The sequence below is a fragment of the Microtus pennsylvanicus genome, chromosome 3 (genome assembly GCF_037038515.1).
Source record: "Microtus pennsylvanicus isolate mMicPen1 chromosome 3, mMicPen1.hap1, whole genome shotgun sequence".
NCBI lineage: Eukaryota > Metazoa > Chordata > Mammalia > Rodentia > Cricetidae > Microtus > Microtus pennsylvanicus.
In genome coordinates this window covers 14,975,524-14,993,030 of record NC_134581.1, presented here as the reverse complement: position 1 = coordinate 14,993,030, position 17,507 = coordinate 14,975,524, and the positions used below count along the sequence as shown (strand labels likewise).

General features: G+C 51.8%; 1 protein-coding gene across 2 annotated transcripts; it reads right to left on the bottom strand.

The window, feature by feature from the left end:
• Window positions 1-29: 29 nt before the first annotated feature.
• Window positions 30-17,507, bottom strand: P4htm (prolyl 4-hydroxylase, transmembrane). Of its 2 annotated transcripts, XM_075964598.1 has the most exons (9): window positions 17,127-17,507; window positions 16,841-16,922; window positions 5,232-5,422; window positions 4,326-4,422; window positions 3,072-3,234; window positions 1,765-1,950; window positions 1,145-1,235; window positions 851-974; window positions 30-454 (listed from the first exon to the last, which is right to left on the bottom strand). In XM_075964598.1, the coding sequence occupies exons 1-9, from the start codon at window positions 17,478-17,480 to the stop codon at window positions 234-236; spliced, it is 1,509 nt and encodes a 502-aa protein (XP_075820713.1). In that variant the 5' UTR covers window positions 17,481-17,507; the 3' UTR covers window positions 30-233. The 2 variants fall into 2 exon arrangements, 1 of the variants encoding a protein (XP_075820713.1); XR_012909952.1 differs by lacking the exons at window positions 30-454; window positions 851-974; window positions 1,145-1,235; window positions 1,765-1,950 and adding an exon at window positions 3,313-3,416.

Genomic DNA, 17,507 nt, shown 5'->3' with positions numbered 1-17,507 from the left:
CGCGGGCGCTTAGCCGGCCTGCCCCTGGCTCGAAGCCCTGTGGATTTATTTGATGGAGCAGCGAGGAGGCTGTACACCAATAAATAACTTGAAATGGAGGAACTGCGCCTTTCATCGCGGCTGCAGACAGGGAGGGTAGGGCAAGATCGGCCAGAACGTGAGTCTGCGGCAGGACAGAAGACCTGCTGGGTCTCTGATGTTGGTCAGCGGGGGACTCGCATCTGGGCCTCGCGTCAGAGCTCCACGCGGGCTTCACTGTAGGCCCTGTCCAAGGCCCACTCGGGCTGGGAGTCGGCGCCATCTTCCCGCGCCAGGCGAGCCATCTCCTGCTGGAACAAAGCTTGCCGTGCCCGGCTGGGGTCCACATTGATCCAATTGTTGGCGATCCATTTGGTGCCGCGGGTGACCAGGCAGCCCCCATGCAATGAGTAGTCGTCCACTTCACCCACCCAACCTAGAGGAAGAAGGTGGCGTGAACAATGGAACAAGTTGGAGGGAACCCTAGGTTGGACCAGCCTGAGCTGTGCAAACACATAATCCCATGAAAGGACTTGGCACCTCACCCACTAAAGCATCGTCAACGCACTGGCCCTCTGAGCCCAGCTTCTCTGTTGCAGAGCCTGTCCATAGCTCTCCCCAGCCTGGGTTGTTGAGAGAATTTCCCTAGCCCCAGAGAACTTAGAAAGGCTGGTGCACGAGGACCAAAGGGGCAGCACGAGGCCTTCTGTGGCTAATGAAGTCACTGGTTATGGCAGAAGGCTATCTGAAGAGCAGAAACAGCTCTGCAGGGCAGCAGACGGGAGAGATCAGGTCCCTCAGGGAAGCCTTTGACCTGGCCATAAGCCCTCACCTTGCCCATCAGGCAGGTAGTTGTACCAAAAGACTGCAGTTCCTTGCTGGGGTTTAACACGAAGGTTCCCTTTGTCACAGTGCCTTCGAGTGTCACGGAGATCCACATCATCCCGAATGAGACTCTGTGGGAAACAGGATGATGGTGTTTTTGGACTGCCTGCCATTGGATGGTCACGCAGCCAACACTGGCGAGAGGGAAAAGTCACACCCCTCATCCCGGGTCTGGAAGGGTGTGTATACACTTGCCCAAGGCCCTGCCAACCCACGGAAGTCACAGCCCATTGGCCCTTACCATTTCATCATAGGTCCTGTTGTCTGCCACAGGGAAGACAGTCTCACCCCCACCAGTGACGTTGTTCAGATAAAACAGCACTGTCATGTAGCTGTAAGGCAGGGGGGGCTGCTGAGCGGATCCCCAACCGTGGATATTCCCACTTGTGGGCACGGGGCCACAAGGCCAGGCAGACCCCACAGACCCACTCTTCCTGTGTGGCTAAGGTCACAGGTGTGCTTGGGTAAGTTCTATGACCCTGACCTTGACCTGGCTGGAAAAGGTAAGCTTGTGGAAGCAGGAAAAACAGGCAAAGTCTCCTGCAATGGGAAGGGCTGAGCCACTACAGTCACATGACACCCTAACTTGGTACAGGCAGTGGAGCCAAAATCAGTGTTTCTGGGGCAAGTTACAGTAGCTGTGGGTACCTAGGTCTGTTCTCATTTGAGTAGACACAAGGGCCAGTAGCTTCTACTTCCCTGCTACCTCCACAAACAGTGAAAGAGAGACTTGCGGGGAAAGTAGGGGCGTGACTGATGAGGATGGCCTAGTGTATCCTTGGCCCCATACCAGGCTTTTCCTGTATCCTCAAGGTACCCAGTCTGGGAATGGATGCCAACCCCCAGGTGGGAGGTACTTGCCGACAGGAGGTCTCGAAGGGCACAGACTCATTGACTACCAGCTTGGTATGGGAACAGATGGTCTCTGGGTACACAGGTCCGCTGTCCACATGGGCATGGTAGTGGCCTCCCTCGCCATATCGAACAACCTGCAGTGGCTCACTGAGCTCCACAATCTCCGGGGAAAGGCGAGTGAGGCGCAGCACCCTGGTAGGCAGCGGGCATTCAGTGAGACGGTCAGCTTAAGGAGCTGACCAGTGTGGATCCTGGGCCAGCCACAAGCTTTATCCCTCTTCACCGCCCCTGGAAGCCTCATAAGCCAGTCTAGACTTGACTTCTACACACAGGAAGACAGAGCTAGGAATGCAGTATAATTGTAGTGTGCTGGCCTAATATGTGCAGGGCCCTGGGTTCAATCCCAGCACCGCATAAACTGGATGTGGTGGAGGAGGTGGAAGCAGGAAGGTCAGAAGTTCAAGGTCATCCTTGGCTAGGTAGCACGTGAGACACCACATGTGCGCGCGCAAGCACACACACATGCACACACACAGAGAAGAAAGGGTCTGTGGTGGTGGTAATGAGCTCTTCTACATCCCAAATTGCAGACATAGAGATATCCAATTAATAGAGAAAATAAGATGGCCATTAAGTCAGAGTCTCACCTCTCCTCTCTGGAGTAAACTTGTTCATTCAAAACCTCTGTTTTTATTTTATTTTTCTTCTGCTATTTATTTTTTAGATGGGGTCTGATGTAGCCCAGTGTTTACCTGGAACTTCATAGCCTAGAACAATCTGGAACTCCTAATGCTTCTTCCTCCCCCTCCCAAAATTCTGGGATTGTAGATGTGCATAGCAATGCCTAGTTTCTACACTGCTGTGGAAACTTCACTTTGTGTGTGCTAGCGAGGACTGACAGCCAGCTTAGCCTCATCCTTCTGGGCTTTGGGGATTGTTTCAGTCTCCAGTCCAGGGCTTGACTGCACACTGCAGCATCACATGTGTGCCACCAGCCCCCTCCCCTGCCAAGACTGGGTGTCTCTGTGTAACATCCCTGGCTGTCCTGGAACTCTCTCTGTAGACCAGGCTGGCCTCAGATTCACAGAGATCCGCCTGCCTCTGCCTCCTGGGGTGCTGGGATTAAAGGCGTGCGCGTCAGTTGTTGGCCCACAAGGGCTAATGTGCCTTCATTAGTCGACAATTTTTCAGTGGGTCGAATTCCTATTCTAAGAACTGGAATTTAATTCCACATCACTTCATCAGTTCCATTCTTTTGGTTCTGATGAATGTGTGGAGACCCTGCCCCAGAAAGAACGGTCTCAGGGGCTCACCTCTGACGGATGGCACGCATGACATGGTGCGCACCCTCACCCTGGTGGAGCCATGTGTGGTGGCTGTTCCTCACCAGCTCATCAGATTCTGCCTTGTGGCTCCTCATGTACTTGTGGAAGTCGCGAAGGTCCATGTTGGTAAACTCCTGCAGACTCAGCACTCCTGCGCAGGGTTCGCTCATCAGTGCCTGCCAGGCCCGTGTGGCACAAGCACGGCGGCAGGCAGCACCTCCCTACCTACCCCAAAGGTAGCAGCAGCCCCTGGCCTCAGGCACTGGGGGGCCATGCGCACTTGTCCCCACCTGGACTCGGGTCAGATGAACCTGGTTTCTGTCACATCGGGCCCTGAGGGAAGACCCAGAGAAGTTTGTTTTCTGTTTAAGCCTTGATTTGGTCCCCAGAAGGAAGAAGCCCAACCCTTATTAGAGAGCCCACTTTGCAGGGTCTCCAGAAGTAAGACACTGGAGCTATGTTGAGCTATGATGGCCAGGATGGCCTGAGCTCTGCAGCCTGACCCGTAGGACTGTGAGTGATGCTCCAGCCTATAGAGGGCAAGGAGAGAGACCAGCCTGTGCTGAGTATCCTCCAGCACCTTCCACACTGTGGTGCGAAAGCAGAACTAGTTCCCAGAAGTTCCCTCAAGTCCCATCCTGGGTGGAACCCTGTTGCCAGTCCTTCTTGCTCCAATACCAGCCACCCTAGCAAAGCAATCCTGACCCACCCCCCAGATGAGAACAGACTCCTCTGTTCCTGCCCAACCCACTAAGCTGGGGTACCTCATCCAGGGCTCTGGAAGGGTTGGTGGATTTGCTGTTATTCTGATAACCCAAGGCAGACCCCTTCCATTCTTTGTCCCGACTCCACTAAAGGTGAGCGTGGTGAGCCTGATACCACATTAGAGGGAGTCTAACAGCCCTCCAGCCATAGGAACCTTCCCTCGGGGTTCACTAGCCTCTGCCTGCTGCAGCTCCAGAATATAGACTGCAGGCCACCGAGGAGAATGGGGGGGGGGGGCGACAGTTTCCTGCTGTCCATCTGCTTCCCAGGGGTTAAAGCAAAGCTGGACCCTCCCTCCCTCCCTCTCTTTCTCCCTCCCTCCCTCTCCCTCCCTATCTCCCCCCCCCTCTCTGCCCCACTTTAAAAGCAAGGTGTGGAAGCTGCCTGTTGCAGGGAAAGGGCCCAAGCTTTCCGGGCCATGTTCCTGGGATGAGAGCACAGCTCACAAGCACAGAACTGTAGAAGGTGTGAGCTCACCATCACCATCAGGGTCTGCCTTGATCGCAGCGTACATCTCCTGAATGTTCTCTGGAGTCATCCACCGGCCGTTTCCTAGGCGAGTCTGGGCTAGGACCTAAAGCATAGGAAGGTCCTTCAGTGTAGGGTTTCCCCTAGAAGTAACGGATCACCAAAACAGAGAAGGCACAAATCTTGCTATAACGCTAAAGACTTCAATGATAGGGGCTGGGTGAGGACACGGGATAACTCGAGGTCTCTGTGCAGAAGTGAGGGTAAGCGGAAGGAAGTCTGTGACATCTGTGAGGGACGCCAGAAAGTAGGTCCACATGCCTGTGGGCTGTGTTCACTCCCAGACCTGCTGGCATTGTGGCCAGGGAGCACTGTTAACTGCTTGGAGGCAGATGAGAACAGGCCTGCGCCACCCACAGATACTCCAGGTGAGGGTCGGGGGAGGCAAAGGCCTGATTATGAAGGACAGGAAGCAGGAGGACATTCGGCTGGAACCTAACTACCACGACCCTCACTCAGGCAAAGCGGTTCAGTGTGAGAAGTGGACCACACCCCGTCAGAAGTCCTTGTGCGCAGTGTGTGGGGGACTGAGATGCAGGCCGACGGGCACCTCAGAACTTATACTTTGTCATCACCTTTAGACGTGGTAGCAAGGAACCAAGCCCACAGGAGATGCTCTGTTAAAGAGCTCGTGGTACATGCCTCCCCACAAAGGGATTTTCTTGTTGTCCTGAGTCTCTAGGGCAGTAAGAGACTCAGAGGAGAAAGGATAGCCCCTGGGCCTGGGCGTGCCCAAGCAAGCCTGGGGTAGCCTTTGACTGCAGAGGCCAGGGTTAACCTACACCAGTGGTATGGCCACTGGAAAGGTAATGCAGGGTTCTCGCTCCTGTGTGTACTCAGACCCAGGATCCTAACCTCTCGGAGCTGCAGGCGACCATCATGGTTCTGATCCAGCAGCTGGAAAAGGTCCACCTGGCTGAGCTGCATGGTGCTCATTGCCTCCTCATACTCTTCTGTGGGCAGGATCTGGCTTCGTTGTAAGCCCTTCATCTGTGCCAGGTGGATGATGAGCCGACACTCCTCATCACTCAGGAAGCCCGGGATTTCTGCCAGAAGGGGAGGTGGGTAATCTGATGACTGAGTTGGACAAGTACTTTCCCCCCACAAGATTCTTGGGTATTTTCTGTACCTTGATGGCCATCAGAGCTGGGGGACCTTACATATCCATTTACACACGCACACACCCAGACTTTTGTTGTTTTTGAGAACAGGTTCTTACTGTGTAGTCTTGGCTGGCTTGGAATTTGCTCTGTAGACCAGGCTGGCCTCAAACTCACAGACATCTGCCTGCCTCTGCCTCCAGAGTGCGGGGATTAAGGGTTTGTGCACCTATATGCTAAGGTTGAGTTGTTCTGCAAGGTTTTTCTTGTTTTTTCAAGGGGAGGGGAGATTCATGGAAGTGAGCGAAATCCACCAGATGAATTTAATGGCAGAGGGTGGGCCTCTTTTTAAAAAACAAAAGCAAACCAAACAAACAAAAAACAAGGGGCTGGAGATATGGCTCAGTGGTTAAGAGCACTGGCTGCTCTTCCAGAGGTCCTGAGTTCAATTCCCAGCAACCACATGGTGGCTCACAACCATCTGTAATGAGATCTAGTGCCCTCTTTTGGCCTGCAGGCATACAAAAATATCGTGTATACATAGCAAATAAATAAATGAAAAAAACCCACAAACTTACTGTAGGCTAGGGATATCTCAAATGGTAGCACTTCTACCTATCTTCAAGTCCTTTGGTTTTCTGGTGGCCAACATGACCACAACAACTGAGGTGGTGGCGTGTGTGGGTGGGGGCCCTGCCAGCCGTTTCCAGGCAGCGACCAGGGCCAGGTGCCACAGGCATCTCTATCTTGGTTTTGTCTATTCTTGGTGTGCTGACTGATTTCAATCCCGTCCCTATTTTTTGGCGTGGCATCATAGCAGGTCCCATATTTTACCAAACGTCTCATTGTTCTCAGTGTGGTAGCTGCCGCGTTCCTGTTGTCTGGACTTGAGCCCAGACAGCTGTTTTGTTGTTGTGGCTATTGTTTCAGATCGTGTCTTAGGGTACAGGGTGACCTCGAACTTGCTCTGTGCCAAGGAAGCCCTTGAACTCCTGATCCCGCTGCCTTGACCTCTTCAGTGCTAGGATTACAGGTGTGTATCACCATACTTGGCTTCTTCCCAGGTGTATGTATGGAGGGAGGTTGGGTTTTTGAGACATGATCACACTGTATAGCCCTAGCTGGTTTGGAACTTGCTATGTAGACCAAGATGGGCTCAAACTCTTAGATATCTGCCTGCCCGTCTCTCGAGTGCTGGGACTAAAGGCGTGTGCCACCACACCCAGCTGGATTTATATCTTATACGTCAGAGAGACAGTGGCTCGTTCTTGCTTGTTTTCCTTTCAGTATTGTTCAATCCAATCCTTGAGGGCAGTGTTTCTCAATCCTGCTAACGCTGCGACCCTTTCATACAGTTCCCCATGTCGTGGTGACCCCCAGCCAGAAAGTCATTTTTGTTTCTGCTTTATAACTGTAATTTTGCTACTGTTATGAATAATAATACAAATATCTACTATTTCTGGTGGTTGTTAAGGGGTCATGATTCACAGGTTGAGAACCGCTTTTTTTTTTTTTGGTTTTTCGAGACAGGGTTTCTCTGTGGTTTTGGAGCCTGTCCTGGAACTAGCTCTGTAGACCAGGCTAGTCTCGAATTCACGAGAACCGCTTTAAGTAGCTCCAAGGGCCTTTCCCTTGTTCTCCTGCAGAAGTGGTTGTGTCTGTATGCCAAAGGCTGAGTTAGTTACCCAGTACGGGGAAGTCAGCGGGAATCACCTAGCATGCTCCAGTCCTCCATGCCTCAAGTAAAGACTATTAGCCCAGGACTCTGCTCTGTGGCTACCTGTCCACATACGAACCAAGCTGGAAGATGGTCAGAAGGAGCTAGACCCTGAGCCTCAAGCGTGGACAACCCACATGACACAGCCCAGGTGCTCCCATGGCAGAAGCCGAGTCCTTTTAGCTTAAGAAAAGAATTCCTTGAGAGACAAGAAGCCAGCAGAGAAAAGGCTGCCGTTTCTCCCAGTCATCTGCGAGCCTGGCAGAGTAGCACAGCCAAGAAGGAAGCTGGCCCTGCAGCAGGATGGGAGCCATGTTCACTAGTGACCACAGCTGAGCGCACTCTGCCAATGGTGCTCAGGTGCACTCAGCATTCCAGGCAGCTCTTGAATCCCTCGGCTCATGTTAGAAGCCAGGCCATTACCTCTCCAGCACTTGAAGAACAGTGCTCTGCCCAGGGCCACACAGATGTTATACTCAGAACCGGATGGGCAATCAGTCAGCTTTCAAGGGCAGGTGTTGGGACCTCAGCTGTAGCACTGCAGACAGAACAGGACAAAGTTGTCCCCCCCCCACCTGCAGGACTCTAGAAAGGGAGGCAGCAGACCTTGGGAGGTAGACAGTACTGCTAAACAATGGAATAGGCCCAATTGCTCATCAATTATCACCTGTTAGTTGCTAAGACAGAGAACGTAACAGAAAAGGAAAAAAGGGCCTGAAGTAGAAAACACAGACCCAGATTTTCTTTATTAGGCACCAGGAATCTGCAAGCCAACCAGTGGAGTCAATTCTAGCCCTACCCCTTGTTGATGAAGTTCTAGATTTGATCCCAGTACCATATAAAACTGGGTGCAGTGGCACACACACACCTGCAATCCCAGCACTTGGGAGGTGGAGGAGGATCCAAAGTTCAAGGTCACCTTTTGCCACTTAGCAAGTTCAAGGCCAGCCTGAGCTGCCTGAGAACCTGGCTCCGCTCAGGCGAAACAGAACAAGCAAACAGCTAAGTCGGTACGGTGGGTTAAAATTAGGCAGGTGCAGGCATCTGGGTGCTTTGCAAATACCCTCAAGGCTTTCTGGGTGGGTACAGCCCTTAACCTCAGCCAGGCAGTGGTGGCACACTGTCTCTGCCTCCCGAGTGCTGGGATTAAAGGCGTGCACCACCACTGCCCAGCTGAAGGTTTGTTTTTTAGTGTTCCTAGCAGAGGGAAGTAAGCACCCTGGGACAGATGGCATAGGTCAGAGGCCAGTGATGCTGAACCTGTGGGGTTTGGGCTCTTGGTCCATAACCACAAACTACCAGGTCTCCTTTCCAAACTGGAAATGCAGAAGCTCCGTCTGCCCAAGGGATGCTGGCAAGAGATGAAGCCAAAGGTCACAAAGCTGATTGTTCTACCCCAGCCTAACTTTGCCTCTGAACAGCATTTCCTCAGCTCCCTTTGGGCAGAGAAAGCCCCACCCAGGGCTGGAGCTCTGAACTGTCAGGAGAGGTGAGAATGGATTCTTTCAGGACTCAGAGGCAAGCAGGCTGTATGCTGCGCCCGCTCCTGCCCTGGCTGCAGTGTCCAAAGGGCTTTCGGGGAGGGAGGGAAGGAGGGGGAAGGAGTACTGCAGGCCCCATCCACCCAGGATGTAGGGCCCTCCCTCAGCCCTCTCTGGGTGAGAGATGACTAAGAAGCTGGTGGGGGAGGTGCACTGGAAAGCTGGAAAGAAGCGGGGTTAAGAGAGAAGAGGCAGGAGATGAGGGGGGAAGGGCTGAGGTATGAGATGTGGCCCAAGCAGAAAGCCAGACTGCAGAGCTGTTGCTAGGTGACCAGAGTGCTGTTGCCCAGCAACCAGAGAGTATTCCTTGCTACAAGGCAGTGCCTAGAGCATGAGAGGCTCCTCTTGATCACCCTGTTTCTCCCACACCACAGGGTCCTTGCCACCTTGCCTCCAGTGACAGGTCCTTAGCCTACTGTGGCTTCTCCTGACCAGTTATCTTGCATAGAGATTTCTCTGTGGGCTACAGTCCGTGTCAGCACAAGTCAAGGGCTCCCACCCACAGCACCCTCGTCTCCACTACACTCAATAACACGCTCAAACCACACCTCTCAAATCAGTCCTGAAGGGATCAAGAAAACTAGACGCAGGTTGGAGAGACCCCGACAGCAGGCAGCAGTCTCGAGGCAAAGGGCACAGAGGTGGGAGTTGGGCAGCAGGGCTTGCATCTCACACAACCATGCCCCCCCACCTCTTGTAGTGCATAGTTGTAGGGTCTCTGACTTGCAGGCTCATTCAGGGGGTCCTGGACATATTGTATATCAGTGACCTTGGAGAGTTCTGAGAGTGTGGCACCCTTTACAGGTCGTACGTGTGTGAGAGAGGCAGGGGGTATGTATTGTGTAAGGGTCGATGTGTATGAATATGTCAGGGGATAGAGGACAAATCCAGGCGTTTGTCTCGGCCTTCTGCCTTGTCTTTCTTAGCTCTTCACCACTGCATAAACAACAGGCCAGGGGTCCTGCAGGTTTCCAGAATTCTCTTGTTTCCACCCCTTATCTTGTAATAGAAATACTGAAATTACAGGTGTGTCCTATTGTGCCCAGCTTTTTTTTTTTTCTTTTTCGAGACAGGGTTTCTCTGTGGTTTTGGAGCCTGTCCTAGAATTAGTTCTTGTAGACCAGGCTGGTCTCGAACTCACAAAGATCCACCTGCCTCTGCCTCCCAAGTGCTGGGATTAAAGGCGTGCGCCACCACCGCCCGGCTGTGCCCAGCTTTTACGTGGGTTCCATGAACGTGTGTGGCAAGCACTTTCCTACGGAGCCATCTCTCCTCGCCCTTCACATCTAACACACATGTGTGTGAGCAAGGACACACGTGAGAGGGACACCCGTGCTCTATGCCCAATTAGAACAAAAATAAATAAATTTCTTTACAGTCAGGCTAGAACATCAACAGAAACAAACAAACAATAATAACAAGCCAGGAGGGGTGGTGGACGCCTGCCAAGCCAGCACCTGAAATACAGAGGCAGGAGGATCAGGAGTTCAAAGTCATCCTTGGCTGCATAGAGAGTTTCTGGGCTTCGTGAGATCCTCAAGAAACAAAAATTCTGTAAGGACAATGGTATCCCTAGGAGCCTGATGCCAAGGGCAGAGCATCAGACAGAAGGGTCTTAACTAGTTAAATGGAGGGTTGGGGTGGGGGGGACAAGGATGGACACTAGAGACCCACCCAGGTTGTCACTTAGTTCCAGGATCCATTCTGCAGACCAGGGCAGACTGGGACAACATATAACCTCTGGGAGAGAGCCCTATGGTCTGGACTCAAGACTAGAATTGTTGGATGTGGGTTCTTTGCCCTCACCAGAGTTGGTGTTAACAATGAGACATTGATGGGGGCCTAGGGAGATGGCTCAATGGTTAAGAGCATTGCTCTGCCAGAGGACCCAAGTTCAGTTCCTAGAACCTGTAAGGTAGCTAACAACTGTCTGTAACACTAGTTCCAAGGAATCCAAAGCTCACATACAGACGTACATGCAAGAAAAAGATCAATGTAAATAAAAATAAATATAAAGACACAAACAAACGAATGAAAAAAAAACAATGTGACATTGCTGCACCTGGATGTCCTAGCGTACGCCAGCTCCTCCAGGACCATACATAGGAAGTGTTGGCTGGAAGGTGCAGGGGGCCACCTGTTGGTAACCACAGCTCATGCCATCAAACTGCAGCACAGCCACCAGCGCCAAGAACAGGGGTAGAATTCTACAAGGACACGCATTCAGAAGAATGGGGCAGGAAAACCCTCAGTTTTGAAAAGAAAGTTATTGCTGGGTGGTGGCGATGCACGCCTTTAATCCCAGCACTCAAGAGGCAGACTTAGGAGAAGTTTTGTGAGATTGAGACCAGCCTGGTCTAGTTCCTGGAGCTAGTTCCAGGACAGGCTCCAAAGCTACAGAGAAACCCTATCTCAAAAAACAAAACAAAAAGAGCTAGTTTCAGTACAGCTAAGGCTGTTACACAGAGAAACCCTGTCTCAAAAGAAATAAAGAAAAGAAAAAGAAAGCTAATGTTATTTAGTTCATGCGCATGACTGGTGTCTGCTGAAGAAGGTGTCAGATCCCCCGGCCCTGGAATTATAGATGGGTTGTGCGCTGCATTAAACCCGGGTCCTCTGGAAGAGTAGCAAGTGATCTTAACCACCTATGACATCTCTCTAGCTCCAAAGGTCATTGAATCTGAGGGTAGGCTGGTTACAGGGGAAGATGCCATCTCCAAAGAAAGAAAAAAGAGCTGGGGAGATGGCTCAGTTAGTGAGGCCTTGCCTTTCATGCATGGGGAACTGAATTAAATTTTTTTGTTTGCTTGTTTGTTTTGAGACAGTAAGACCCTGTCTGGCATACCTCAGGCAAGTCTGGAACTCACAGAGATCCACCTGCCCCTGCTTTCAAACTGTTGGGGTTAAAGGCTTGCAAAGCACACACAGCTTAGAGGACCTGAGTTGGGATCTCCAGCACCCCAGTTACAGGCTAGGCAAGGAGGACCTGAGCTGCCCACCAGCCTCATTAGTGAGTTACGGGCTTGGTGAGATGGCTCAGTGGGTAAAACACTCAGTCCCTGGAATCCATGCTGGGAGGAGAGAAGCGACTCCAGAAAGCTGGCTTCTGATCTCCACAGGTATGTTCTGGCATGCGTGCCTGCATTCATGTTCATACACACATACAATAATAAAAATTGACTGTAGTGCTGACCTCTGCATACATGTGTGCATGTACACAAACACACACATATACATTGCAGATGTGGTGGGTCATACCTGAAATCCCAGCTTTAAAAGGGAAAAGCAAGAGGAATGTCATGAGTTCTGGGGCAGCCTAAGTTACAGTCTATGTTAAAAAAAAAAAATTCCCACTGGGTGGTGGTGGTGCACACCTTTAATTCCAGCACTTGGGAGGCAGCGGCAGGCAGATCTCTGTGAGTTTGAGGCCAGCCTGGTCTACAAGAGCTAGTTCCAGGACAGGCTCCAAAGCTACAGAAAAACCCTGTCTTGGAAAAAAAAAAATCCCAGGGCTGAGGAGATAGATAGATGGATGGCTTAGTGGTTAAGAGCACTTGCTGCTCTTCCAGAGGACCAAGGTTCACTTCCCAGCACAACTGCCTGCAACTCCAGTTCCAGGGAATCTGACACCTTCACACCAATACACATAAAATAAAGTTAAAACTAAAAAAAAAGTGTTTTAAAAAATATATCTAAAAAAAAAAATCAGTCCCACTTCAAAAGGTCAAGCAGGAAAGCAGTATCCCTAAGAGGGTGCCAGTCACTCAGAACAGTACATTCTCAGCAGGGCCTGATAGCGTATGCCTTTAATTCCAGAACTCTAGAGACAGAGGCATAAGAATCTCTGAGTTCAAAGGCAGCCTGGTTTACATAACAGGCTCTAGTACGGCCAGAATACCCCTGTCTCAAAATAACATCAAAGGTTCGGTTTACTTCTCAACTCAGGGCAGCTGACCGCCAGTGCTCCAGACCTTTTGGAAACATTGACTCCAGCTACGGAGATGCTTTTCAAATGCTTAGACTAGGCCTTCCGTCACCTTAGACTAGGCCTTCTTTCATCTTAGACTAGGCCTTCCATCACCTTGCTCTCACTTCCCAAGTGTCTCTAGGAACAAGGACAGGAAAAGAAAGTGTTCCCTAAAGAGAGACAGGACATGGACAGGCAGGCCTGTTACTCCTGAACTTGGGAGGAAGAGGCAGGAGGGATCCTGAGTTTGGGGCCAACCTGGACGACACAACAAGTTCTAAGTCCATGACTGGGCTATGCATCAGGAGTAGCTAGGTATAAATGAAAGCAGGATGAAAAGTGAGACTAGCCCAGGCGATGGTGACACACATGTGCTTTCCTGTCGCTTTAAGGGACAAGCCACGACCACTCCATTACCTCTGACCTGCCCGCCTCCATCTTGGGCCCTTCCTTTTCTGCTTCCTTGACGTGCGCTTTTTATTATAAGGAAGACCTGGGAATGTTATGGTTTTGGTCCCTTTAAGAGACAAGCCACACCCATTCCCCTCCCCATCCGCTGAGGCAGGCTGATCTTCAGCTGCTGGCCTGAGCTCCTTCTCTTTTCCATCTTCCTCTTGGAGAGGCAGCTTCGCTTCTGCCTCCCTCCCCACTTCTCTGCTTCCCCCTTCTCTGTCTCTTTCTCCTCTTCTCTCTCTCTCTCTCTCTCTCTCTCTCTCTCTCTCTCTCTCTCTCCCTCTCTCTCTGTACCCCCCTTCACCCTTCCTCCTCCATAACCCCCTGAATAAACATTCAACCTCACCCTGCATGCCGTGTCTATCCATGTTTCTGCCTGCCCGCCATGTGTCTCCCTGCCTGGAAGCAGCCATGGCTCGGGGACCAGCAGCCGTCTCTGCCCGGGGCCCCCTGTCTGCTGCCACATGGCCCGCCACCACTGCTCCCAGAGCCCGCTGCCTGCCACCACATGGCTCGCTACCACCATTTGGGACCTACAGCATTTCTGCTTCCTACTGCCACGGGGATCTTGAAGCATTTTTAAAAAAGAATAACAACACACCTTTAATCCCAGTAGTGGGGAGGCAGAGGCAGGCAGATCTCAGTGAGTTTGAGGCCAGCCTGGTCTATAGAATGAGTGCCAGGACAGCCAGGACTGTTACACAGAGAAACCCTGTCGCAAAGAGAGAGACTGAAGGCTGTGTGACTCTTCTCTGTACCGACAGGTTTTCCTCCCAAGGAGATGGAGGCACAGGTTGGGAGCTGGAGTAGCAGGAGCAGAGGGGACAGAGCTCACAGCAGCCCTGGTCTCCTCAGCTCTGCCAGCCTCTTGGAAGATGACACTGGACATCAGGACAATGGCCAGGCAAGTACAGAAGACAGGCACAGACCGATCCTTCCTGAGAATTCTGGAACTGCTTTAGACCACTCTCCCTTTTCCAAAACTAGATTTCTTTTTGTCTTGAAACAGGGTTTTTGTTGTTGTTTTTTCCCAGACAGGGTTTCTCTAGGTAGCCTAGTCTGGCCTTGAACTCAGAGATCCAACTGCCTCTGCCACCACTGCCTGGCATTGAAACAGAGTCCTATGTAGCCCAGTGTGATACTTTGAGTTAGAATGGCTCTATAGGGCCGGGCGGTGGTGGCACACACCTTTAATCCCAGCACTCGGGAGGCAGAGGCAGGCGGATCTCTGTGAGTTCGAGACCAGCCTGGTCTACAAGAGCTAGTTCCAGGACAGGCTCCAAAACCACAGAGAAACCCTGTCTCAAAAAACAAAACAAAACAAAACAAAACAAAACAAAACAAAACAAAAGAATGGCTCTATAGGTTTGTGTTTGAATTCTTGGTCCCCAGTTGGTAGAACTGCTTGGAAAGGATTAGGAGGTGTGGCTTGTTGAAGGTGTGTCGCTGGGGTGGGCTTTGAGGTTTCAAATCCAGGCTGATTTCCAGTTAGCTCTCTGCCTTGAGCTTGTGGGTCAGTTGTCACCTCCAGCTACTGCTCTATCACCATGCCATGCCTGCCTGCTGCCATGGTCCCCACCGCAGTGGTCATGGGCTCTCTCGCTGAAACAGTAAGCCCTGATAGACTCCTGTTGTCTGTTGCCTTGGTCATGGAGTCTCTTCACAGTAAAAGTAACTAAGACACCAAAGTTGGCTTTGAGCTACTGATCCTCTTATATCCACCTCCCAAGAGCCAGGATTAGCATCCCCAGCTGTAAGGGGGCTTCTGTACAATCTACTCACTAAGCTCCAGGGCTTTCATGGTAAAACATGAGCTATCTGCCACCAAACCAACCAGCGAGCAACTAAGTGTCTCAGGGAAATAAGGACTCATACAGGGAGTTTATACTATACCTGTCTGAGCTCCCCACTCCTAACCCCTCATTTCAGCCCTATGTAGCCCAGGCTGGCCTCAAGCTTGCTAAGGCTACCCTTGAATTTCTGATCCTTTTTCCTCTGCCTCCAGAGTGCTGGGATGACAGGCCTGCATTGCTACTACCCCTGGTTGTATTGTGTTTGGTGCTTGGGATTGAACTCAGGGCTTCCTGTAAGATAGACAGGCTAGGATGCTACCAACTGGGCTGCATCCCTACCCCACCCCACGCTTTCTCAGAGCTCAAGTTCCAAGATATATATGTATATATTTGTATGTATGTATACACACACACACACACACATATATATATATATATATATATTTTTTTTTTTTCCCCAAAAACTGTGTAGTCCAGGCTGGCCTGGAACTCACTCTGTAGACCAGGCTGGCCTGGAACTCAAAGGTCCGCCTGCCTCTGTCTCCCCCAGGGCTGGGATTAAAGAAACCCACACAGCTTCTAGTGTCTCTTCTTTTGTCCTGGTGTTGTTCAGGAGTCCATAGCAAGGCACATTGCTAAGTCCCTTAACTGTGTCCTTTGAAAGCCTCAACAGATACTGGGACCCATTTTGACAGCCTCACCAGGGAAGTTGGCTGCCCTCACATTTCTCCTGTTTCTGCTAATTTACTCTTGGGGACTTCAAATCTGGGTCTTTAATTAATCTTCTTTATAGGACAAGCTGCAAGGGAAGAGGACTCCGGCCTGTGATTTCACCTACGCTAACTTAAGCTTGAATGAGACGCATGCAGGCTTGGCGGCTAAGGAAAGGAAGCCCAGCCCAACGGTCTGTTCACAGGCCTGGATCTCCCTTCTGTGATAGCCTGCAGGCTGGCTCTTATCTGTCCTGCAAGTCCCTGCTCAATCACTTCTCCAGGGAGGCCCATTTGTTACTCTGAGAAGAGTTTCAGCCCAGGAAAAAGTCTGCCTCTGCTCCAGTCACTACCGGAGCACCACCTCCTGTCCAGTTAACGGTTTATCCTGCGCCCTCCTCGTGCCAGTTTCAGAAGAGCTGTTTCTACTGGCCTGCAGCAAGACCTTACATGGCCTTCAATGTTACTCAACAGTATTGATAACAACAGTTCACGCGTGTACAGCCCTTGTCACAACGGCACACACGTGACATTGCTATTTATAGTGCCTCTCCATCACACCAAAGCCCGTCGTCTATTAAGAACTCAGAAAGCAGGAGTTGTGTGTGATACAGCTACCCAGGGGCACCCTGAAGAGCTCTGCTTGGGAAGTGGGAAAGACAAGAATCCTAAGAATCTCAAATACTGGAAGCAAGAAGCTGGGCTTCTGCCGTGTGGGGAAGGGGATGGATGGAGGGTATCAGTTCATTCTCATCAGACCACAGCTTTAGCCACGATCCCCTGCCACAGCTCCCCCGAGGCCCCCAGGTCAGCTGGCACCTGGTTATCAGCCTCTTACCCTGCCCCGATTTTCTGGAATGTGACAGATTAGTAGCACAGACCGTCCAAAGATAATTCCAATAAACTGTTTGGACACTTGTCTCAGGGTCATGCTGCCTAGCCTGTGAGGGAAGCATCTGCTGAGGGGATCGTGGTGCTGGGATGGGAGTGTGGAAAAGGCACTTCTGTCCTCCTGCTGTGGAGATGGGAGCTCTACTTTAGTAAGCCTCTGGATGCAGAAAGCACTTCCACAAAGCAGCCATGTTCGAAATGTTCAAAATAGAAAACACGTGGTCAAAAAAAAAAAGCCTCAGGGCAGACACTACAGCCCCAGGCCCCTTCCCGAAGTGCCCTGCGGACTTACCAAAAAGCAATGGCTTGAGGCTGAGGGTTCGGATGAAGTGATCCCTGCCTGCGACCAGCTGGACTTTCCGCTCATACCCCACCTAAAGGAAAAGTACACAGAGGGCAGCTGGTGTGCCAGGCCGCACTGCTCAAGAAAAGTCCCGTGTCAGGGCGCGACAGTGGGAAAGTAAGTAGGCGCGTGCGTGATCCGCACACAGTGATGTAGGGAGCAGCGTGGGGGCCCCGTCCGGCTTGGCTAGGCAGTGCCTGGAGCGCAGCTCAGCGCGGGGAGAAGGTGTTCTTACCTTGATGCCCTCCAGCCGAGTGAGGGGACCCAAGGTTGGCACTGACTGTGGGCTCTCCTCTTGGTGCTGGGGTCTGGGGTCTGTGCTCTCATCCCCGTTGCTGTAGTGAACGAAGAGCAGCAGCGCCAGTACGTTGCCAAGGTACAGGTGCACGAACACCATCAGCACCAAGAAGTAGGCGCGGGAGCAGATGCCCCGTGGCTTGCACAGCGGCCGCACCGGTGCCTCTTCGCCATCGCCTGGTCGGGTCGCTGGCACGGAAGGGCGATGCTCTGGCGGCAGTGGCCACTGCGGATCTGAGGCCTCTTCGACTGTCTCAGCCTCAGGCCGCTGCACGGCTGCCGCCGCCGCCATGGCGCCCAGGTCGCGCGCGCGCCCAGG

What these genes read in the sequence shown, in the direction of transcription:
- P4htm (XM_075964598.1), bottom strand. Translation starts at nt 17,480, where the DNA reads ATGGCGGCGGCGGCAGCCGTGCAGCGGCCTGAGGCTGAGACAGTCGAA. An exon ending in GGCAGACCCTGATGGTGATG is followed by an intron (nt 3,235 to 4,325) that starts GTGAGCTCACAC and finishes AACCCTGCGCAG; the next exon opens with GAGTGCTGAGTCTGCAGGAG. An exon ending in ACAGGACCTATGATGAAATG is followed by an intron (nt 975 to 1,144) that starts GTAAGGGCCAAT and finishes TGTTTCCCACAG; the next exon opens with AGTCTCATTCGGGATGATGT.